We start from the raw sequence: 22,441 nt of genomic DNA, 5'->3' as shown, positions 1-22,441 counted from the left end.
GGGATATGGGACGCAACAATACCACTACTGTTCCATAATTGCTGTTCAATAAATCTGATAATTCCAACCTACTATACATAGCATCTCTCGACAACCCCTTTAGTGAGCAAGCTTCGTCCCAGCCCACTCGAGCTTTACCTCTTCTTGAAAGGGTAATATAATGTCACTTGCGGTTGATGTAAAATGCATCGTGATATCATTCCTTGTGATTATTGAGTATTTCTCAACGTTGAAGGTGAATGAATCGGCTTACCATTAGAGCACCTATGAATACGAAGTATGGAACAGCTTTGTTTCTCCATCTCGGTGTTCCATCTCCAAAGCATCCAGACAATACGAAAAGTCTTTGTGAAGAAATTGTAACTATACACTTGACTGGAATTTCCAGATTTCGTAAAATAGAAACTTAGTTGTTTGTTTCGGAGACTGGTATTTACTAGACACCAGACCTTTCGTTCATGGGGCCACTTCCGCTTCAATCTTAAGCAGTTCATCGTGGGTAAAGGCTTGGACTATACTTCAAAAGGCTTTTATTCAAACAGAATCATACACAGGTTGATTGAAGTATGCGAAAACAGATTATATTGATCACCGCCGGTAAACGGTAAACTCTAGGCACAGGAACACGAGGTAGGAAACCAAGAGCACTAAACCTGCACTCCTTCCCAGTCCCAAGAAGATTACAGCGCAAAATAACAGAGAGGACAACCATACTGCTACCAGCTCAAAAGAGACAAAGTTATCCGCCTCTTGTATCTGGTCCCCCGCCACTGCGATGACACCAACGCAGAGCGTTAGCAGGAAAATGTTGCTTCCTGCCGTTGTCGCAGCCATAATGCCGCCATGACCACGAGAACCACTGAGGATAGCAACCAGTTTCTCTGGGAGAGTAGTCGCAAAGGAGACAACAGTCAGCCCGAAGACGGTTCCCGAGAGATGCACGGAGTCGGCGATGGTGACGGCGCTGTGAGAGAGGATGTATCCTGACAGAGAAAGCGATACAAATCCGAGAAAGAGTTGGAATATGTGGTAAGTGAGACTCCTGCTTCGTCTGCTCCCTTTGTCTGGCAATGACGGCGCATGCTCACTCTCGATGAGAGGAGAGGTCTCGGAGACAGGGCCATGATTGACTTCACCGTCATCGCTGTCACTAGACTCCCCGTCGCTGTCACTGTCCGATAGCTCCGGTGGTGAGACCACCCCCTTGTAGATAGTGTAGATGATAGACACAATGTAAAAAGCGAACATGGCAATCAGGACCCCACCAACAATCTGGTTCAATTGGTTGAAGAATGCTAGCACCACGAAGAACGTCGTAAGCACGAACGACAGGGCCGAGTATATCTTTGCGCTGCGGTCAAACTCCAGGCCCTGCGGATGGAAGAGTAACCCTAAAGAAAAGGCGCCGAGAGTGTTGGAGATAGTCGAGCCCGTGACGTTCCCAAGGGCCAGGGGGCTACGATGCTGCAGGATGGCGGCAACCACCACAGCGAGCTAGTAAAAAGGTTAGCTAGGAAAGACGCTGGGTTGGCCTCCATGGAATTGCAGACCTCTTCCCATTCAGCCCCAGCTGTCAGGAGGGCAATGACAGTTTGCGAGATGCCCAGGCGCCGTCCGGCAATGACGGTGTGGTCGATGAATTTGTCTGCCCCATAGTCAAGTACAAACACGCCTGCAATGAAAGTGGCAACACCGAAACATAAAGCATCCCAATTCATTTTTGGCTTTGAGCTTATTTCGTGTACTGTATGTCGAGGGTGATGGGCTCGTTCAAGATTAAGGATTGATAAAGCTCATGCAACGTCATTGTACTTGCGGGGTGATTGCTCTCAAGCACGCTCATAAATGACCCAAGTACAACACGTACAATCTTTTATCCTATGAGCTTTCAAGTGATCAAACATGCCTCGCACGGGCCAGCGCCTTTTCTATTGGCAATTCAAGCCCGCAGTAACTAAGTCGTTAGCAGAAGATTATGTAATCAATCCGGGGCATGTCAAAATCAACGTACAACATTCTCGTCTACAATGTAGGTGGCATTTGATCAAATTACAACTACCGCCTGTGCGGTTAGTGACGTGTTCAGTAAAAGACTGACAGCCTCCACTATCAAGTACCCGACTAAATCAAGTTTGGTTCCGCATATGATAAGGGTCTGAAAGAGCTTCTCTATCTTGTCAGACAGGCGATAGCGGCACTGTATCACTATACTAAATCAAGTATAGTTAGCGCCGCGAAGGCTACCATATATTACAAAGATCCCCTCTTTGTCCCCGAATCTCCAACTTCCGCCCTTCTGTTGACGTCCATGTAAGGACCAGTAACCATCCACCTTGTACTTAGACTCCACCTATCGCATATCCTCTTCTTCTTCCTTGCCGCTCCAAGCATTACTAGATACTACATATTCTGCCTTTCTGCTGTTCTTGCTTTCCGCTCGTATACAGCCCTTGATCCCTGCTCACAGCAAAGCATTACAGAGTTAAAGATGAATGATACTGAGCTGTCGTCGCCAAAACTATACCAAGGAAACTGCCATTGCGGTCAAATTAGATTTGATCTGGATTTACACCAACCCTTGCGGCATGTTTTTACCTGCGGTTGCTTAATGTGCAGCAAGAAGGGCTACCTCTGGATATTCCCTGAGGAGTCTCAGTTCCGGATTATAAGTGGACAGCAAGTTATGGCTAGCTTTGCTGAGAATGGTCGCAGTGGGGAACATTTTGTGAGTTACTATCTATCGCCCTTCGACCATTCATCACTGAGTTCATCACTTTTAGTTCTGCCCTTCGTGTGGTACAGGAATCATGGCGAAGAATCATATGATACAGGAGGGAGAATCAAACATTGCTGTGAATGTGGGTGGTGATTTTCTCAGCCAACCAAGTCTACGGTATTCGAATCTGACCCTTTTACAGGCGAGAGCATTGTTTGGTGTGAATCCCTTTACTCTTGAAGTTCAGGTGTAAGCCACCTCAAGCTCCTTCATCGAAGATTTCCTTTAACATACGAAAGTAGCCTAGACAGCCCTAGAGACAGTGAATCAGTCTCCACGTTCCACGGACAGCTACCAAAGGCATCAGGTAACAAGCTAAAGCTTTACACCGGAGGTTGTTACTGTGGTGCCGTTACTATAGCCGTGAAGCTCAACCCTTTATCAGAGGTGGAGATTAAGGAAGATAACTGCAGTATTTGCCAGAGAGTAAGCATGCTCCCAGAAAGCGGAAGGTGCTGTCAAGGCTAACCAGTATAGAATGCTAATATTTGCGTTTACCCTCACCGAGACAATGTCTCCATTCATGGAGCCGAAAACATTTCAGAATACCTCTTTCAGCGCAAATTTAATGGCCATTGTTTTTGTCGAGTATGTGGTGTACATGTATACATGAAACTACATGGACCACCCAAGACCATTGTGGACAATTTGCCAGCAGAAAAACAGAAAATGGTGCAAGAGAAGCTTGCGATTGTACCCGTCAGACTCTCTGTCCTGGACGGTGTCGAGTGGTCTGATTGTAGTATCAAGCAGTCGGATGAAGGGACAGCAGGATATGCGATATAATAATCCAGGGCAGAAATCATTGGCTTTTTTTAGACTCTTTCAGAGCTTGTTCCTTGGAGCTGGTCCTGACCTACCATAATCTTGAAAGTCTAGTGACTTCTGATTTACGACCCCTTAAATTACTCCCGGCAGTCCCTCTTCAGTTGATGTTTTTCGTTCAGTTTTTCCCAATGTTGACATTGGATGGCCTTTCAGCTTGGCGTGCCCGATGTGGAGGCACTATTGATTCTGTTCAAAGGAGTTTTGACGCCCGCCCATACACTCGTCCACCTCGTCGGCAATTCTTCCTAGAGCTCAGTGGGATGCCCCACCCTAACGTCCAAGCATGGGAAAAATGGAAAAGATGGTAAAGATAAAAATATGGGGAAAAAGGGTCCTAGCAGCCTGTATGAAAATATATAAATCTTTCAAGCCGCCTTGAGTTCACATTCTAAAATTGTGCTCGATTTGGCTCTACTTTCGTTGGACTATATATTGCTTTGAATATCAACCAACCTTGGAACATGGGCCGATTGCTTCTGCCAGCCCTGGCAGCCCTAAGCCCTTGGGTGACAGTCTTCGCCACAGAAATCACCAGCACGTTCACGACGCTCGTACCGACCACCGCCATTGTCACTTCCTCGTCCGCTATCGCGGGCTGCACAGTTGCGTCTTCTATGCAGATCGCCTGTAGCGATGGCTACTACAATGTCTACGGACTCATGTGGCAGGAGACCTGCGCGGCCTCGACCAGCGGTGGTAGTCTCCTCCTGAGCAGCGAGGGTCTGTCGTTGCGGGCGTGTGCTGGGGGATGTGCGGTCCGTTCATCCTGTACGGCGGTCACCTGGGACAGCACGAATAACATGTGTTATCTTTGGGAGGGCGACGTGACTGTCACGTCGGGCGGATCGTACCAAGCCGCCATCCGGTCTGCATCCACGGTCAATCCTTGCACCTCGACGTGGCTGGTCACCGAGACTGAGACAGTCACATCGACGGGCGAGGTGGTCTATACTATTTCCACCCCGAGTTCGACCCCCGCGGCAGTGACTCCTTCTTCCACCCCGGGTATTCAGTCCTCGGTCTCCCGACCACCATCTTCGCCATCTTCGTCCTCTGTGGTTCCGTCCTCAGCACGCACGACTCTGTCGAGTCTCTCTCGATCGATTCCCGCTTCTTCCAGTCCATCTTCTCGTCCTCCTTCTAGCCCATCTAATTCTCGCTCTTCTCCTGTACGGTCGTCGACTCCATTGACTAGACCCTCGACCATTTCTTCTGTCCTGATCGGTCCTTCTTCGCTCATTTCGTCTGGCTCCTCTTCTACTCCCTTCTCTCCCTCTTGGCCGACTTCATCTTCTACTGTGGTACGGTCGTCGACTCCATTGATCAGACCTTCGACCACTTCTTCTGTCTCAATCAGTTCTTCTTCGCTCGTTCCGTCTGGCTCCTCTTTTATCCCCTTCTCTCCTTCTTCTTCTTCTTCTTCTTCTTCCGGCCAGTCCGCCTCTTCTGGTCAGTCTGCTTCAGCTCCGAGCCCGGCGGACACTTCGGCCACAACGAGTGGATCATCACTTTCGACCCAGTCTTCAGAGGAATTGGGCGGAAGCACACCAAGTCCTTCAACCTATACTGTCACTACAACTCAAGTCCAGACAGTCACTTCTTGCGCTGCCGCCATCACTGATTGCCCCGCAAACCAGCAGACGACATACTTGACAACCGAAACAATCACCTATGTCACGACGCTCTGCCCCGAAGCTGATCGACCCACTGCCCAGCCAGCTGCAGCTACGGGCTCGACGACACTTCCTCCTACGGCCGTGATCCAAACTTCCGACGCCCAACAAGCCTCGACGCTAATTGACAGTGCTTCGGGGGCCCAATCACAGAGACTGGAATATCTTCTTCGCACTTTATAACCTCGACCGCCTATGTCACGGAAATTGAGGTAGTCACAGCCTGCCCGCCTTCCGTTGACGACTGTTCTGTTGGGCAGAAGAGCACATACACCATGACCAAGACCGTCGCGGCTTATATGACGACGAACCTGGTGGCAATCGCAGATTCTGCACAAGCCTCACAATCCACCGGCCCCGTGATGCATCCTGTTGCAGTCCCCGACCTCTCCCTTGCCCATTCGCATGCTCCCAACCCCACACCCAGTAGCGACAACGCTAAATACACTCTACCACATGCTCAATTGTCAAGCCTCTGGAAGGCCAGTCCAACATCCTCTGGCATGACCCAGACTATGCACGCCACAACAATGAACACAGTCGCTGGGAAATCGACATCATCAGTGACGACGAGTGCCCCTGGTAGCCTCTTCACTGGAGACGCTCCCAAGATGGGGCAGTTCACTATACTGTTTACAGTAGTTGCTATGCTATCCAGTCTTCTTTTCGCTTATTAGAAGGACTCTGTCATGTTGATAGCAAGGTGGGAGTTTTGTCTATTGTATTATATAGCAGTGTACATATAGATTTCGAAAGTGATGTCCCGCTGAAAGGCATAGTTCAAAATTTGATCGCTTTATGCTAAGATGCTCCGAGTTAAGTCTGGGCATAGTTAATAGATAGGCTGAAGTGATTAGTGCGCAGCCGATCATGCTCACTGATTATAAGACACGAGCAACTAATATAGCACTGAGCTGCTCAGCCTGTGCTTATCCTGATACTTACTCAATGAGCCTGACAAACATCAACACAGGAATAGTACAAGCTCAAGGGAGATATGTTATCATACGCGCTTGTAATCGTAGCAAGTCTCGTCTAAAGTCCTGGTATGAATAGTGTCTGGCGATACTTGACTCACCGATCGGTTTGTGCAGTAATCACGTGCCCAGTCGAGCAAAAAGCGGCAAGGTCGGAGCACTGAAAGGGGACCGCCAAGAGATGGCATATACTTGCCCGATAAATTGAAACTCTGTCTTCAACTCCGAATACTAGAAGACTCCTCAACTGATTTCATGCTTCAATATCTCGGTCCTAAACTTCACTTGCGGTTTTCATTCGGGCCTCTTCTTCACAGTATCAGTCTGCAATCATTGGAACGTGAACCTTCTTTCGCCTCATCTCGGCATCTAATCAACACAAAAATAACTCCACCCATGATGGAGCGCCCCTCCAAGCGGACAAAAATATCCACAGATCCACTTCAAGAGGATGAAAGTCTGAAAAGTGGCATCTCGACACCACTCGCATCCCTGCAAAGGTCCATCTCACCGCCGGCTCGGACACGCTCCGGGCAAACCTTGGCATCGATCTCGACATGTCCTGAGATTCCTGGTGATCAGGATAATGGATCCCCAGCAGATAGTACCAACTCCCCTTGTCTCATTACCTCACCTTTCCAGCTTACTCATATCCAAGACCTCCCGGACAAAGGAGGCTTCAATGATGGTACAGTCAAATTACGCGACATTCTTGGGGATCCCATGATCAAGGAGTGCTGGCAATTCAATTACTGCTTTGATGTGGATTTCGTGATGTCCAAGTTTGATCAAGATGTCCGAGGCCTCGTTCAAGTCAAAATTGTTCATGGATCTTGGGAGAGGGAATCCATGAATAAGGTTAGGATAGATGTAAGTATGGTCAATGCCTTAAGTTGTATACTCTTATCAACTTGGAAGAAGCTCAGAGCTTACCGTAATTAGGAAGCATGTACTCGGTATCCGAATGTCGAGGCTATTACAGCCTATATGCCAGAGCGTTTCGGGACCCATCATTCCAAAATGATGGTCCTTCTCCGCCATGATGATCTTGCCCAGTAGGTCGGCTATTTCGTCTTGGTATGCGACCCTCTTTCTAATAGTTCTAGGGTCATTATCCATACTGCCAATATGATTCCACAAGATTGGGCAAATATGACTCAAGCAGTTTGGCAATCACCGTTGCTGCCTTTGCTAAGCCCAGGGGCCTTATCCTCTTCCCCAGAGAGTAAATCTCCAGGTACCGGTTCACGGTTCAAGAGAGACTTGCTTACATACCTGAGGGCATACGGCCCCAAGAAAACAGGCCCGCTAGTGCAGCAGCTAAGTCTGTATGACTTTAGTGCGATACGTGCTGCTCTTATTGCAAGTGTACCTTCAAAACAAAATCTTATTGACCTTGAACCCGACAATACAACATTATGGGGCTGGCCGGCCCTGAAGGATCTCATGGGCCAAGTTCCTGTGCGGCGATCCGAAGAAAAGGACCGCCAAAAGTGTCATATTGCTATACAGGTATGCACCCTTCTCTTGAACCAGGCGAAAATCTAACTTTTGCCAGGTATCGTCGATAGCTTCTCTCGGCCAGTCAGACAAATGGATAAAAGAGTTCTTCAAAGCTCTTGCACCATCATTCGATCCCCCACCAAAATACTCCATCATATGGCCCACAGCAGAAGAAGTTTGTCATTCTCTAGGCGGATTTGCATCCGGCGGCTCAATCCACATGAAGACTCAAAGCGCAGCTCACCAGAAACAACTACAATATTTACGCCCGCATCTATGTCAATGGACCGGTGATTCAAAGGTCATCGACCTTTCCGAAGACAAACCCCAACGCGAGGCTGGTCGCGGCAGAGCCGCACCTCATATAAAAACATACATTCGATTTTCCGACGAGAAGATGGAAACTATCGACTGGGCTATGGTGACGTCTGCAAACTTGTCCACGCAGGCCTGGGGTGCAGTCCCAAACGCAAGTGGCGAAGTAAGAATATCCAGCTTTGAGATTGGTGTGGTTGTTTGGCCTGAGATATACAATGATTCTGCCTCACTGGACTCGGCACAAAGTAAGGAACCTTCGGATACATTAATGGTACCTTGTTTCAAGCAGAACCAGCCTGAACCGTCTCACCTGTCTCCGGGTGCTGCTACTGTGGTTGGACTGCGCATGCCTTATGATCTTCCACTTACTGCATATCGGCCTTCAGATGAGCCATGGTCCTCGACGGTTCTTCAGCGCATGGCAGCAGAATGGGGCGTAGGATTGTGATCATATGAGGAAGTCATGTTATCTGGCATTTTCCATATCTTTATTTTGATATATATTAGATTAATATTAACTAGGCACTGCCTTTGACTATCATAGGTTTATGTAGACAGCAAGTTTGTATGGTAGTGTCTATACATCAATGTCAATTCTCATAAACTAAAAGACGCCTACCGATGCAAGTCGATGTCGACGCTAGTGAAATCACTCGCTATGCACCCAATAGAGCAGAAATAATATGTACAAGTAGCAAAACAGAGTGTGAATGCTCGAAAAATGGTTCACCAGTCCACTGCCCACCCATTCTTGGTCAGGAACTCTTCACAAGCAGCCTTGAGAGCATAGTTTGGCCGCAAATCTTTAACAGTCATGGCGACTCTGGTGACTGGGTCCACACCAGCTTTCTCGACATACTTGACGATGCCGATGCGATCATAGCTAATGCCAGATGGGGTGATAACAGGATCATGCATAATCTCAAATGTGATGCCATCGACCAAGTGGTCCGGAACAACCTAATCAGATTAGCACAATTCAAAAATCCATAGGCAGCTGGTATCAGACGGAACAAGATACTTACCCGCTCTTGTACCTCCCCCTTAGAAGCAATCCTGAACGCCTCCCGCACATCTTGAATCATCTTCGCCGCATCCTCCCTCAACGCCTTACAATCCTCCCCAAACCCAATCTCCCCAATCTTCCCCGCCTCAAGCTGCGCCTTAGACTCGGCAATCGAGCGCTCCAAATCCCGCTCAACAAGCTCCTCCACACCCCGCAATGTCTCGTTCATCTCCCGCAACCTCGCCGTCTCCTTCGCCGCCCAAATCTGCTGCTTAGCCCGCAAAACAGTCCGCGACAAGTTCTCCGTCTGCGCATTCTTCTCCGTCAGACTAAGCTGGTATGCACTCACGGCAACATCATATGCCTCCTGCGGGCGCTGGAGACCCAGAAGCGCTTGGGCAAGGTAATAGGAGCTCTTGAGTGTCGCCGTATTCTTCAGGCCGTATATATCGATAGCGGCACGGGCATCATGTTCAACGTCGGCCCATTTCTCGAGCTTGATCCGGGTAACGGCGCGGTTGGTGAAGAAGGTCGCGTCGTGCGGGTCTTTGAGAATACTAGATCCGAGACCGAGTTAGTTATGTCCACATGTATGTTACGTTTTTGCACGGGATCAAACGTGGGGTTTAGGTGCGCGGGCGTTGCGCTGGGAAGATAAGGTTGTTCTTACGCTTGGGAGTAGAGTTCCTCGGCACCGACATAGTCGCCTTGTTTGAAGAGCTCGTTGGCTTTTGACTTCAGGGCTTGAGCCATGGTGCCGATGTAGTGTTTGCTTTCACTGGGTAGGTCGGTGAAAGTGGTTTCAACTTTCAGACGTCTTTTGGAGTCGCTGATCAATCAGTTCGGAACCCCCAGGTGGGGCGGCCCACCTTACAATATGCAGGGAGATTTAAAGGTCAGGGTGAAGCTATTCAGTGGCGCTTAGAATGCGGAGAAATATAATACGGAGTGATATAGAACTAGGATGAAACACAGGTTCCTGAGGCCAGGATGTTACTTTTCTATCTCGGAAGTCGGGAGTCATGCTTGCCCGTTATAGAAGTTTATCGATCCCCGCAGAACCTCAGATGAGTCAGCAGTTCATAGTTCACAGTTCACATCTGGATTTACGATAAGAAAATTTTGGTAAAAAGATCAAGACTGCAGGTTTCGCATTGTGTAAAGGGGACCAGTATGTAAGTTCCTCTATCATCTAATTCTCAACCTGACTCGACATTGGATTCGTGGTATCATAATGCGCTTAGTATATCGACAGAAGAAATTCGAACCAAGTTGCGCACGCGCAACAAGTTATACCGGTCTAGCACGGATCAACCGGCACGAAGAAAGTCACGACAAAGACGTAGGGGCGCATAGTCTCAGGTCGCAAGAAGAGAAATCACCCCTTGAGCCAGCGCGCATTTAAGCCTGGCCGGCGAACTGGGTCTCGTAGTCAGAGATGGCCTGCACCTTAGCAGCAGAGCCGCTCTTGGGGTCGAAGCGGTACTGCAACCAGTCGACAGCGAGCTTCTTGGCCAGCTCGACACCGATAACACGCTGACCCATGCAGAGGACCTGGGCGTCGTTGCTCAGGATGGAGCGCTCGACGGAGAAGGGGTCGTGGGCAGTGACGGCGCGAATACCGGGCACCTTGTTGGCAGCGATGGCGACACCGAGACCGGTACCGCAGATGAAGAGGCCGCGGTCAGCCTTGCCCTCCTTGATGAGCTTGGCACCCTCGACGGCGGGGTGGGGGTAGGCGGTCTTATCGTCGGAGGTGTTGACACCGACATCGGTGATGGAGGCAACACCTTCGTGCTTCTCCAGGACGGCCTTGATGGCGTCCTTGTAGGGGACACCGGCCTCGTCACAGGCCATAACAATGCGGAGGGGCTGAGCAGACATGATGGATATAGATTGAGGAAGCTGAGAGGCTTTTGAGTTTGAATGAAAAGGAGCTTGTGTATGAGTGAGGTAGATCTGGAGAACTAAAATATACCCCTTGCTGTTCTTTTCGGCCCTCTTTATACCTTTGCGCAGGACGGTTCATCCGTGCAACCCAATACCCCAAGGTGGAGCACGGGCTGATGGAACCAATCCTCTTGAGATGCATCGGGACGAACAATTAGGCTCCACTCAGCCAATGCAAATGAAGTCAGATTGCAGCTAACCTGTTGATATTTTACGCTGCGTAATGCTCAGGTCGGGGAGAAATGGGGCGCCATAGCGTCATGGAAACGGTTATCATGCAATGTGAGTGGTCAAACGCGGGTTGTACTTTCTGGCCGGAACCAGGTTTCAACCCCATACAGTTTCCATACACTCATCTTACCCCGTATTTACACAGATATTCCCGCAAACGGTCTTCATAGCTATAGACCTTCATCTCTTAGTATCTAGATCTTCATTATCTAGGCTTTAAAACTAAGCCATCGATGTCACTGAGCAGGGTGTGGCTTGTGCACATGTCAATTGCAGACTCCCAGGGTCAATGGGCTGATCCCTGTTCCGCATTGGAGCGCCCGTGCGAGGCTTTGCAGATTGCCTAACGAGAGGGGTTACCAAGACACGGGTAAAACTAATATCCCGAGTTTGTGATGATTTCCCCTGAAGCCGAAAGCAAGAAAGCGACTAAAAAACCGGGCAGACTACATCATTGCGGGAGCCGCAACTCTACAAATAGATCTATACCGAAATCAAGGTGGACTTAAATTTGAGGTCCATATATATGCGTGGAATCCACATGCTATTCTCCTGGAATGCAGCCTATTCGCATAGAATTCAAAAGGATCCTGTTAGACCATAGAATGTCCGCCGATACGCATAGACCTGTTGGCTTAGACCAGGCATTGTCCCCACTTCCCCATCTCCACTGGTTACCGGTCCAGAGCTAGCTTGACTGGAGTCTACTCCGGATTTGCACGATCGGTCGTGTGTACTCCGGGGAAATGAGCAAACATACGGTCCAGACTGAAATATGCAGCTCAAGTGTCATGAGTTGAAAGAACTGGGTGTTGTAATTAGATGTTACTGCTACACGATCAAGGTCGAAACGATTTCCGCATTAGTATTTACCTCACGCCGCTTTTCAAGGTTAAAAGCGGCAGTACCCACCCCCATCTGTACAGTAGATATACGTACATAGATGTAGAGTGGGGAATCCACCAACAGGTTTTGTGCTTTTCAACCCCGTTCCCCTCTCCTTGGTACCTGAACTTGGTGTCGGCCTTTACCCTTCAGCATCTAGACCCGTTCTTCGGCTTAGTTCCCTCATCAAAACAGTGACATCATCCATCAATTGTCCGTGCTCAATCCCGGAGTAAGTAGGAAGCATTCCTGAGAGGTTTAGTGCAGCCACGTCGGCCGCTAATGCGTCGGTGGAATTAGGCTGACGCCTTCTAGACACCAGGGAGGAAAAATAATCTCAACTTTTCTCCTACCTACTCAGATACCCAGTCCATACGGGAGATCCAACCAAACAGACTAATTGGCATCATGGCACAAACCTACCCCATTCTCCCGGAGAAGCTTCTCCTCATCTCATTAAAGATGTACTTCACCCCAGGCCGTACCCTAGAATACATGCGCGGCCTCCTAGACCCAGCCAACGAGATCGTCAACCCCGCCAACAGCTCCAAGCTCCTCCTAGCTCTGATCCCCGATTTCCTTACCATCTGGCCTTGCGCTGAGATCCTTAAAGAATATCAGACCCAGCTTTTAGCAGCTGGCAAAACCACCCCCGGCCAACCTCCATTCCTCCTCGGCGCCCAGGACTGCATGTGGGAACAGAGCGGCGCATACACAGGCGAAGTCTCACCGGCCTCCATCCGTGCCTTGGGCTGCTCTATCGTCGAACTAGGCCACGCAGAGCGCCGCGCGATCTTCGGCGAGACGGACGAGCAGACGGCCCGGAAAGCTGCGGCTACCTGTGCACAGGGGATGGTTCCGCTCGTTTGTGTTGGCGAGATAACTGCGCCCGGCGCTGTTGCGTCCGCGGCGGTCGGACAAGCTGTTTCTGAGTGTTCGGTGCTTATTCGTGCTGTGCTTGATGCTATACCTGCCGAAGCACCGGTCATCTTTGCCTATGAGCCTGTCTGGGCGATTGGGCAGCCGAAGCCTGCTGGTGTGGATCATGTGGCTGCCGTCGTGGAGGGGATCAGGGGTGTGATCGGGTCGCGGCCTGCGCGTGTGTTGTACGGTGGTAGTGCTGGACCCGGTCTTTGGGGTGCGGGTGGATTGGGTAAGGCCGTTGATGGAATGTTTCTTGGACGATTCGCGCACGAAATTGAGGGTGTGCAAAAGGTTGTCCGTGAGGTTGAGGAGAGTCTTGCAGCTTGATTCAATTCATCAATCTGGTCTACGATTATGATTACGATATATACGAAAAGTCGAGGGTTATATTGACTGGTGTTTACATTTCATCTTCAATTTCCATCTCCAACTCCATTACATCGGCGCAGTGGTATTGTCGTTCCGCATCTTACATCATACCGTCACTGTTATACAAACAAATACCAGGTGGACATTTCATCAAAACAAAAGCAAAGGGAACAAAAACGGTCTAGACAGCTTGCATTTCATCCAATCTTCATGCGAACCAGAAGCAAACCGCACCACTTTTGTCCACTTTAGTGGGTCGTGACAAGTAGGAGATTCCCCGACTTTTCTCGGGAAAGCCTATCTGGGGGATCCCGAGCTGGCGAACCCTCTGCTCCACTACAGCTTTTATGGGGCTCATGGAGCCCCAGGGGTCTTGGCTCATACTGGGGCCGATTCACCTGTCACGAGGATGATCAGAGATTTGCGACTTACTCTGCATATTTAAAGTTTCAGCTTTTTTGAGAACTGCATGATTTCTCAGCGACAGTCAATTAGCCGGTGGTACCTTGCGACTTGGTTATTTTGTTGGTGTTTGGGTCTCCGTTCGCTCTTTTGCCGTGGCTGCGGAACTAGAACGTGGGGGTCCAGCTGTCTTCTAGTCCACTTTATAGTGGATTCTAGAACTGATGCAGTAACCCGAGCTTTGCCCCTCTTTCGCATGGACTTATGGAGTGGATTGTGGCACTTATTTCCATATTTTGTCTTAACGGCACTGCCTAAGTAGGCAAGGTGTGTACGCCTCCTACTGACTATACACACAGCGTTAATTGACTCGAGACGAAGCATCTCGGACGAGAAGAGAATTAAAGGCGAAGAACCAATTCGCACATATAGAAAAGAAGCCATGAAAAGAAATTTTAGATGCAATTCCCGGTCCTATGCTATGTACAAAATGTAAAATCATCTAGTGGCTTTTCTACTCTACACCGCTTATTTCTTCAGCAGCTCACGCATCTCCTCCTTGACGCGGGTCACCGTACCAATACCGCCATATGTGATACCAGTGTACATCATTGCAACAGAGGCACCGGCATCAAGGGCAGCACGTGCCTGCTGTCCATTGGTGATACCACCAGAAGCAAAGATCACCTTGCGTGGCTGCTGAGCGGCATCAGCAGACTCGGATGGCGGACCCTGGTCAAGCAAGGCGCGGTAACGAGCGACCAGAGGAACGGAGCGGTCAAAGAGCTGCGGGCCGGAATAACCGCCCGTCTCCTTAAGAGTCTGTTGCTCCTTCTCAGGGAGAGCGAAACCCTTAGGAATAGCGTCAGGTCGGCGGTTGGTAGTGTTACCGACGATCACACCATCGACACCGGAGTTCCAAACTGCCTCACAGATACCAGAGATCTGCTCGTCTGAGTCCTCATCGGGACTGACCTTGACCATGACGAAGGGCTTAGTCTTACGGTCGATGCTCTTAGCTGAGCCGACGACGGCTGTCAAGATAGCTGTGAGGGGTGCAGCGGCTTGCAGATCGCGGAGACCGGGGGTGTTAGGGCTGGAGACATTCACGACGAGGATATCAGCGTAGGGAGCAACACGGTCCACGCAGTAGGTGTAGTCGCGCGCGATGGCGTCGATGTCACCGTCCGGTGTGAGCTTGTTCTTAGCTACCTGCACGGCGAGCAGCTTGCCCGGGACCAGACTGCCAGGAGGAACATTAGCGTCTCCGTTCAGGACATGCTGCTCAGACCCCTCGTGGTCACCGAAGCCAGCGGCGTAGGCAAAGTCGCGAACACGCTGCTTTAGGACGGCGGCCATGTGGTCGGCACCCTTGGAGTTGAGGCCGTATCGGTTGATCATTCCGTGTTGGGAGGGCAGGCGGAAGACTCGGGGCTTGGGGTTTCCGTCTTGAGGCAGCGGGGTGGTACCGCCGACCTCGACGATGGCGGGACCGAGGTCGAGCAGGGCATCGGGGATATCGGCGTGCTTATCCAGACCGGCGGAGATACCGATGGGGTTGGAGAGGGTGTAGCCGAAGACCTAAACATAGTCCCCGTCAGTCACTGTACCAGCATTGTAAGCTCAGTCGGAAGCAGAGCACAAACCTCAGTAGCCAGAGCACCGTCGGCATCGGGGTTACCACGTTCCCGGGGGTGCATTCCGTATTCGTAGAGCGACTTCAAGATTTCCACACCAAAGTGATGCGCCTCCTCCGCATCGGGATACAGCATTCGGATCAAAGGCACCATAGCATAGCGGTGGATGCTAGCCCGGGTATCAGTTCCATAGATGTAGCCCACCAAAAGTGCCAGAGCGAACGAGGTGCCATAAAGACCCTTCCGGGATTTACGAGCTGCGCGCTTAGGCAGCTCCTTGGCAGCCTCCTTCACGGGCTCGGTAGCTGTACCAGGAGCCGAGTCCGAAGCATAGCGCACAGCACCAGGCAAGCGCTCGGCTCGCTTCGGTAGCAATGCCGATGGGCGTTGCGACCATCGGGCTGCGGGGAGCGAACGAGCCCGGAGACCGGCTCTCCAGGCCATTGTGGCAGATGCAGACGTCATTGCGGATGTATTTATATGACTTTTGCGCTTAATTGGCCTTCCCCGGCGTAAGAGCGCCGAATTGGACCTATATAATTGGTGAGCTTGGTTCCTTGATCCGATGATTTGGATGCGTGTGGCTGGGAGATTGGGACAATTGGCTTGGGCTATGGAGCTTTATGCGTGGGGCGGATTCCCTTAACGCCCAATAATATGATAAAGAGGAGCTTGACAGCCTGGAAGGAGAATACTTACTGCAATTGCTTGATCCGAGGTTCTGCAACGCCCTTGCAGATCAAGTTATCTTAGGGCGAAATCGGGTTCTCAGCGGGCGGTGAGTGTGTGAAGGCGGTGAATATGCCAAAGCCCAAACCCTACATTCCTTTTTGGGAAGGGACTCGAACTATATTCCAAGTCCGCGTGTATCGTACACCAACACAGTGAGCTTGTTACTTGATACGTTACTTCAGACCAAAGGGAAGTTCCGATTCAAAGGGTACAAACGGATTCATTCATAATGATAAGTCATACGTGGATGATCTAATCCGCCCCCGCAAAATCATCATACATTAACGCCTTTTGACTGCCCACGTGCGCCAGGCTCCATAAGTACTCCGGATCACATTATTCAAACACTGTTCAAACACGATGTGACAAAGGAATGTGGCCATTTCTTGGTCACCCACTTCTGCCACGGCCCGACTTACTCATCGCTCATCCGCGTATCCTCATCATCCTCGGCCTTCTCGGCCACCTCTTCTTCGCCCTCAGCAACCGGGGGCTCGGGGGGTGGGCCCAGAGTCTTGGCGAACTCCGGGTCGATATTGGCGCGGTGGAGAGCCCGCTTATAGACTTCGGACTCGTCAGGGTCCCGGACAGCGACCTGCATCTGGTCGATTTGGTCCTCCTTGACCTGGGAGGCCGTTGGAGCCAAGCCGGCCTGGGCAATGGTACGGGCCCGCTCAGGCTTGAGGCGCGTCTTGCCAAGGATGGGGTAATAGTAAGCAGCTCGCTGTTTAGTCTCGCCTTCAGTTGGCTGAAACAGTGTCAGAGCAATATCTCTCTGTTTCTGATCGGTATTGAGAGTTTGAGCACTCGTAGCGTAGGTGCGAACCCGGTCGTATCGGTGGAATTTGTGGCCTTCGGCGCCTTCGTGAGCAAAAAGCTCTTCATTATCCCGATTCGGGTTCTTTGGGTCCATGCTGATACCGATCTTCTTTACTGACTCTGATTTCTCAGACAAGAAAAGGTCGTAATCCCAGGGAATGGGACCCGGGTCCGGGTAGACCTCCGGGTTGGCCTTGTGAAGTGCCACCTTCTGCGCATGCTCCTCGCAGATACGGTCCTCTGGAGCTGATGGGCGCAACAGAGCCACATCCATGCGCTTATCTCGCTTTCCGCCAACGGCCGACACGGGTGCTTTGTCAAATTTGAATTGGACCAGGCCTCCAGGATCCGTGAAGCCCTCAAGGTCTGGTAATACGGCGAATAAGCCAACAGCCTTGAGCTTCGGATTATCAGGATGCACTGGGTTAGCCCAGGCATCAATCTCGGCCTTAGTGGCAGGAAGGCCTCGGATGTGGCTCTCTGTATCCTCCCCAGTGTACTTGCTCTCAGGATAGGCGACATCGAAGCCCTTCTGCACCAACTTCTTGACGTGCTTGGGGTCATCGACTGAAACCTTTGGTTTCTTGAGAGGGCGACTCTGGGTGGTCACAGAAGTAGTACCGGATCCCGAAGGAGCATTGCGCTCTACAGAAATATGTTGGGTGCGGCGAAGGAAGCTAACATTGGTGTTCTTCGGAGCAGGGTTGCGCAATTGATCAAGGGGCATGAGTAGAGGAAGATCAGCAGGGTCGATCGGCTGCGGATTCTCAGGTGCCATAATCGCTTTAAGATAGTGTCAATTCTTGGTTCCATTGCTGAGCAGATAGATAAAAGGGTGTTCACTTACCACTCTCATCTCCGAGGTGTAGCCCGGGAATACCGACCATATCAATAGGCATACCACCCTCAGCATCAACATCAATATTAGGCTCTTCGCGACGTGCAAGGTTGGAAGCAAACCCCGGGGTAAGGAAGCGACTGAGGCCTTCGTGTGGAATATCAAGAAACTTTGGGGGCATGTCAGGAGGGGGCAGATCATTGCGGTAGCGCAAGGACGCGATGTAGTCCTGGTGGAAGCTCCCAGAGGGCTGTTCCTCTTTCATTTTGGAAGACATCTCGTGATTATCAGGGCTATCGCCGCGGTGCCTTTTACCAAGTATCTGCGTGTTATGGGAGGGGCCAGGGTTTGAGCAGCCTGGGTTCTGGAAAGCAGGAGAGCTTGGTCCGTATCCACTGTCAGGAGTGGTGTGATCGGTGTGATTTTCGGTGCTGTCGTCGTCGTCTTCGTCGTCGTCAGATTCGGAATTGTCAAAGCTAGAGGCAGAGTCGACAGAACTAGCGTCAGAGTTGTGAGAGCTGCCAGAACTTGAGGTAGCCTCGGAGCTGTTGGAGCTGCTGGCGCTTGAAGATGTTTCAGCGCTAGAGAAAACCCGGTCTTCTCCGTTTGTGCTTGAAGTGGCTGAGCTTCGAGTGGATTGGGTGAAAGCGTCTTCCTCGCTTCCGAATTCGGGGGTCTCGTTCGGGATGGGTACCAAGATAGAAACAACGATGACTATAGAGAGATTATCCTCTTCTGCGTCGTCTTCCTCGTATGCGGTTGGACTCGCAGGGATTTCGGTATTCAACAAAACGTTAAATTCGTTGATTTGAGCGTTCACACTGTTCCAGTACAGTTCAAGCTCCTTAAGCTCGTTGGTCTGTGTGGACGCGTCAGTGCGTAGAGCAAGTGTCTCGTCTTCCTCAAGGCGGCAATCAGCCCTCTCTGCCCCTGTGGCTTGACGGGGAGGAGTGACGTCGAGGTGAGTAGGAATCCGGCCGTCTGCGTCTGGGATTTGATTGGACGCGGCGTGAAAAGCCCAGAGCTCGTCAATGTCAACAGCTAACGCACGATCGTAGTCAAAAGGATAGCCGCTGTCAGAGGAAGCTGTAGTATCTCCAGCGGGACTTTCTTCTTCCTTGCGAGGCGTTTCAGTGTCTTCGTCTTGGATTACGGGAGGGTTTTGAGAGGAGCTTGGGCCTGGAAGCGCTAGGTTCGGAGCTATGCGAAAATTCAATAAGTGCCGGATCGAAGCGGGGCCAATTCTAGAAACTAACTGTTAGAGGGAGTGGTAGATCGAACGTCAGGATTGCGCCACTGAAAATGACCTGTAATTCATTTAGCATCAATGGCCAGCTTTCTCCAATTGACAGGTGGGGGACAAACCGGTGCTAGCAGGAGAGTCGGATAGCAAGCTGGGACTGCTCGAGGGGGGAGACGTAGGAGAGTACCCTGTGTTATTTGTTTATTCAGCCCAAGCTTCACGGACAATTCCCCTGGATATTGATTGGGATTGAAGAAGCGCGACATCTTCCACTTACCATCCGCCATAATGCCTCCAGGCACCGCCTACCAGACTTGGGATGTTGATTTGGGGTCACGTGCGCTGATGAAGGTCACGTGTGGACTGAGGATGCCTGCTCGGAAGAAGTATTTCCCGAAGGTGAGGAGAGGCAGAAAGCCAACCAATGAGGAATACAATGGTTTTAGTGACCTTGCAGTGGAAGTTAACTAGTCTTTCAAAACCTGGTTGAATAAGATTGAACACATTATTTCCATAAACTCCTATCGCATAAGTAATAGACTTTCATATTCAGTACGCCCACATGCACTTGTACGCCATCAGTCTGTGGCCCAGTCGATCATACTCTAACTGACCGATCCAACTATCATTCGTTCCACTGAGCTTTCCAAAGATACTTGCACCCTTCCATACGACCACCTGTGGATCTAAATCTCTGGGTGGGACGCCAATCATGATCTCTTTAGCAAATCCAGGACGTAAGGTTTGAAGACGTTCTTCAAGGAACAGGTGAAACCCGCTAGTCAAAGTGCCTCCACCAACAACCATGATACCTCCAATAAAGTCCCGCATCTTCTTCTCATCCGAACGAGCAGCATGCGCGATAGAAGTCAAAATGGCATTATCCAAAGCATAGACAGGTAACACATCGTCGTGATATTCAATTGCGGCACGAGATGACTGGGCAGTAACAGGATTGCTATTAGCCTGGGGAGTACCAGCCGCCTCCGGTGCTGGTGAGCCCGGGGCGGAAGAATGGGGCGTAGCTTCTTGTTCTTGGACTCGGCCCAATGCACTGGGATGCTGAGGCTTGCTGGGCGTTGCTTGTACATCGGCCGGGATCGATTGTGAGTCGCCATTTGCCTTAGGACGTTGGGGAGCGAGGGCAGTCAGGATTTCAGTTTGCGCGGCAGAAACAGGGTCATTTGATTGCCCATCATAGATATCAACAGAACGGCCGATCAGCCTGCGCCGGCCTACGAGCTTCTGTGAATTGTCAAAAATGCTTGGCTCAAAGAAACCCATTGGTGCCAGATGCACCTCGTCAAAGGCTTTGAAGGTGTGCTTCTGTGTGTCTTGCCCAGCTACCCGGAGGTGGAAGTCAAAGACCTGGGGGGAAACACTGGCTTCGTTCATTGTGCACATGTTCTTTTTAAGCTCTTCTGCTAATAAGAAGTCATATCTCCGCCATAGGTCAATATCTGCGTAGGGGAAATGGTCATGGAGCATCATTCTAATGAACGTTTCGGTGACATCTCGACCACCCATTTTCAAATTGACTCGAGAGTTCTCCACACACATGCCTTCTTCCACACAGCAAATGGATGTTTTCTGTGCTCCAATATCAACCACGCAAGCTGAGGTAAACCCAGCACCGAAGGTTGCAGCAAGACTCTCCTGGATGAAACATACTCGGGCAAATGCGAACTCCCGCATCAACATCTCCAGTACCTGGGTGACGTACGACTTTTCGTAGAGATCGGGGATGACAAAGACGCAGGAATACTGGGGCCAATCTTTCTTGCTAGTCAGGCCAAGTTGGGTCTTGATAGCGTCTTCAAGAATCAAAGAGATATCCAAGAACAACATTCGCTTGCTTGCGTAATCCCTCTCGTTACAGCATCCATTCTGGAACGGCCAGTAGAGTTTGTAACGAGGGGTTGATGAGTCTGGGACCCTCAAAGCGGGCTGCCCGACAATGTACTCTGGTGGTGGATTTGATAATTCGGTCCATTCAATGCGCATTGGATCATTATGCTCAGAAATTGTCTCGGGAACGGTCCTTCTGTTGAAATTCACCACCATTTCCTTGGAGTTGGGCAGCATCCTTCGCTTGTTCTGGCGCATATGCACTTTCAGTTCGGCCGACATCTTGTTAAAGTGAGCAGACCACTATTCGGTTATTAGCAACTGGTCTCAGTATCCGCCACGTAGTACAAGTGACAAGCTCACATCTGGTCCAAACAACTGCTCCGGCTCTTCAAATGTTCCATCATCTCGCTTTTGCCGTTTCGGGTTGGGCTCCTCTTGGTCTTCGCTCTCGCTTGTTTTCGCTTTCCTCGCGATCACCATCGGTACTGTTTTCGGCAAGGCATCGCTCGACAGTCCTATGCGCAGATTTTGGCTACCAATATGAATGACAATGACTTTCGACCCCACTGTCTCGGCAGGTGTCTCCTCCTCCGCATCCTCCATATTGGCATCGCCGTCTGCTTCGGCCTCCGCCTCCGTCTCATTGGTCTTTGCCATTGCAAGGGCGCGATCTCGATCCTTCGCGGACTTGGTCATTTTCGTCCTCGCTTCTTCGTTTTGCAATCTGAATGCCAGGTACTGATCGTCACGCTTAAGATAGTCGCTGAGCAGAAGAAAGTAATCAGCATTGAAACTTGTGGTTCATGGAACAAATAAGACTAATACGGGAACGTACGTATAGTAGTTCTTCTGGTTGATTGCCGGGACTTGCGGCCAGCTGGAGAGGTCCATGTTGTTGTCCGTCCGCTCCAGACCTGGTAATTTATCGTCAGTCTCTCTAGTCTTTACCAATTTGGCTCATTTAGATCATATATCCATGGTCACTCACCTTCGTCCCGAAGGGCCTTGCCCGATTTCTTTCCCACCATGATGGGCGCTGTTTGCGACTGTCTGGTTCTTTGAATCGGGGGTCTGGTTGAATCTAGGGAGCGCGCAAATAGGTGGGCTCACTATCTCCGAGATATGAGCACTCAATAGAGGGCTGGTCGCTAGGACTGATCGCCTAATTGAACGTAGTTCCAAGGGCTGTATTGGAAGAAATAGAAGTAGAGGGCGGTTTGAAAGACAATGGAGGAGTTTAGCACGGAGTCCCGGGAAAGTGGGAAGCTTGTTCGGGACAGTCTAGAAGCGCCATTCAGCTTGACGATTGACCGCCCACACGCACAGGCCGATTGCTCAAACAACTCCGATGCGGTTACCACCACCACTCTCCTGTCCACTTAACCAAACACTTCTTTGTCACTGATTGGACTTCGTTTGAGTTGGGTAATCAAAGCTCATTCACTTCTGTCTTCGCACTCGAACTTCCCTTTCCTCCAC

At 50.5% G+C, this 22,441-nt stretch overlaps 9 protein-coding genes across 9 annotated transcripts; 4 read left to right on the top strand and 5 right to left on the bottom strand.

Moving 5' to 3' along the window:
• Positions 1–588: 588 nt before the first annotated feature.
• Positions 589–1,718, bottom strand: N7503_010058 (sodium:calcium antiporter; the record flags this gene model as incomplete). Its single annotated transcript, XM_057069604.1, has 2 exons — positions 589–1,494; positions 1,551–1,718. The coding sequence occupies 2 exons, from the start codon at positions 1,716–1,718 to the stop codon at positions 589–591; spliced, it is 1,074 nt and encodes a 357-aa protein (XP_056916215.1).
• An 890-nt stretch (positions 1,719–2,608) lies between these two features.
• Positions 2,609–3,562, top strand: N7503_010057 (uncharacterized protein; the record flags this gene model as incomplete). The annotated part of the gene is made up of 4 exons (XM_057069603.1): positions 2,609–2,725; positions 2,781–2,893; positions 3,019–3,202; positions 3,335–3,562. The coding sequence occupies 4 exons, from the start codon at positions 2,609–2,611 to the stop codon at positions 3,560–3,562; spliced, it is 642 nt and encodes a 213-aa protein (XP_056916214.1).
• Positions 3,563–4,065: 503 nt separating this feature from the next.
• Positions 4,066–5,954, top strand: N7503_010056 (uncharacterized protein; the record flags this gene model as incomplete). The annotated part of the gene is made up of 5 exons (XM_057069602.1): positions 4,066–4,469; positions 4,529–4,688; positions 4,800–5,123; positions 5,194–5,361; positions 5,409–5,954. 5 exons carry the CDS (start codon positions 4,066–4,068, stop codon positions 5,952–5,954), a joined length of 1,602 nt encoding a protein of 533 aa, XP_056916213.1.
• A 699-nt stretch (positions 5,955–6,653) lies between these two features.
• N7503_010055 (tyrosyl-DNA phosphodiesterase 1) lies at positions 6,654–8,523 on the top strand (the record flags this gene model as incomplete). The annotated part of the gene is made up of 4 exons (XM_057069601.1): positions 6,654–7,124; positions 7,197–7,309; positions 7,361–7,766; positions 7,813–8,523. The coding sequence occupies 4 exons, from the start codon at positions 6,654–6,656 to the stop codon at positions 8,521–8,523; spliced, it is 1,701 nt and encodes a 566-aa protein (XP_056916212.1).
• Positions 8,524–8,801: 278 nt separating this feature from the next.
• N7503_010054 (putative U-box domain protein) lies at positions 8,802–9,834 on the bottom strand (the record flags this gene model as incomplete). Its single annotated transcript, XM_057069600.1, has 3 exons — positions 8,802–9,035; positions 9,101–9,638; positions 9,752–9,834. 3 exons carry the CDS (start codon positions 9,832–9,834, stop codon positions 8,802–8,804), a joined length of 855 nt encoding a protein of 284 aa, XP_056916211.1.
• Positions 9,835–10,482: 648 nt separating this feature from the next.
• N7503_010053 (RpiB/LacA/LacB family sugar-phosphate isomerase) lies at positions 10,483–10,965 on the bottom strand (the record flags this gene model as incomplete). The annotated part of the gene is made up of 1 exon (XM_057069599.1): positions 10,483–10,965. The coding sequence occupies one exon, from the start codon at positions 10,963–10,965 to the stop codon at positions 10,483–10,485; it is 483 nt and encodes a 160-aa protein (XP_056916210.1).
• Positions 10,966–12,555: 1,590 nt separating this feature from the next.
• Positions 12,556–13,398, top strand: N7503_010052 (triose-phosphate isomerase; the record flags this gene model as incomplete). Its single annotated transcript, XM_057069598.1, has 1 exon — positions 12,556–13,398. The coding sequence occupies one exon, from the start codon at positions 12,556–12,558 to the stop codon at positions 13,396–13,398; it is 843 nt and encodes a 280-aa protein (XP_056916209.1).
• Positions 13,399–14,370: 972 nt separating this feature from the next.
• Positions 14,371–15,944, bottom strand: N7503_010051 (dihydroorotate dehydrogenase 2; the record flags this gene model as incomplete). The annotated part of the gene is made up of 2 exons (XM_057069597.1): positions 14,371–15,423; positions 15,489–15,944. 2 exons carry the CDS (start codon positions 15,942–15,944, stop codon positions 14,371–14,373), a joined length of 1,509 nt encoding a protein of 502 aa, XP_056916208.1.
• Positions 15,945–16,626: 682 nt separating this feature from the next.
• N7503_010050 (uncharacterized protein) lies at positions 16,627–21,990 on the bottom strand (the record flags this gene model as incomplete). The annotated part of the gene is made up of 8 exons (XM_057069596.1): positions 16,627–17,813; positions 17,878–19,068; positions 19,125–19,175; positions 19,234–19,299; positions 19,726–21,262; positions 21,323–21,725; positions 21,798–21,876; positions 21,951–21,990. The coding sequence occupies 8 exons, from the start codon at positions 21,988–21,990 to the stop codon at positions 16,627–16,629; spliced, it is 4,554 nt and encodes a 1,517-aa protein (XP_056916207.1).
• Between the last annotated feature and the right edge of the window lie 451 nt (positions 21,991–22,441).

Source organism: Penicillium pulvis, assembly GCF_028828015.1.
Source record: "Penicillium pulvis strain IBT 33274 chromosome Unknown scaffold_8_segment0_segment0, whole genome shotgun sequence".
Lineage (NCBI taxonomy): Eukaryota > Fungi > Ascomycota > Eurotiomycetes > Eurotiales > Aspergillaceae > Penicillium > Penicillium pulvis.
Note: the sequence above shows the minus strand (reverse complement) of the source record. Positions and strands in the feature narration are given on the sequence as shown.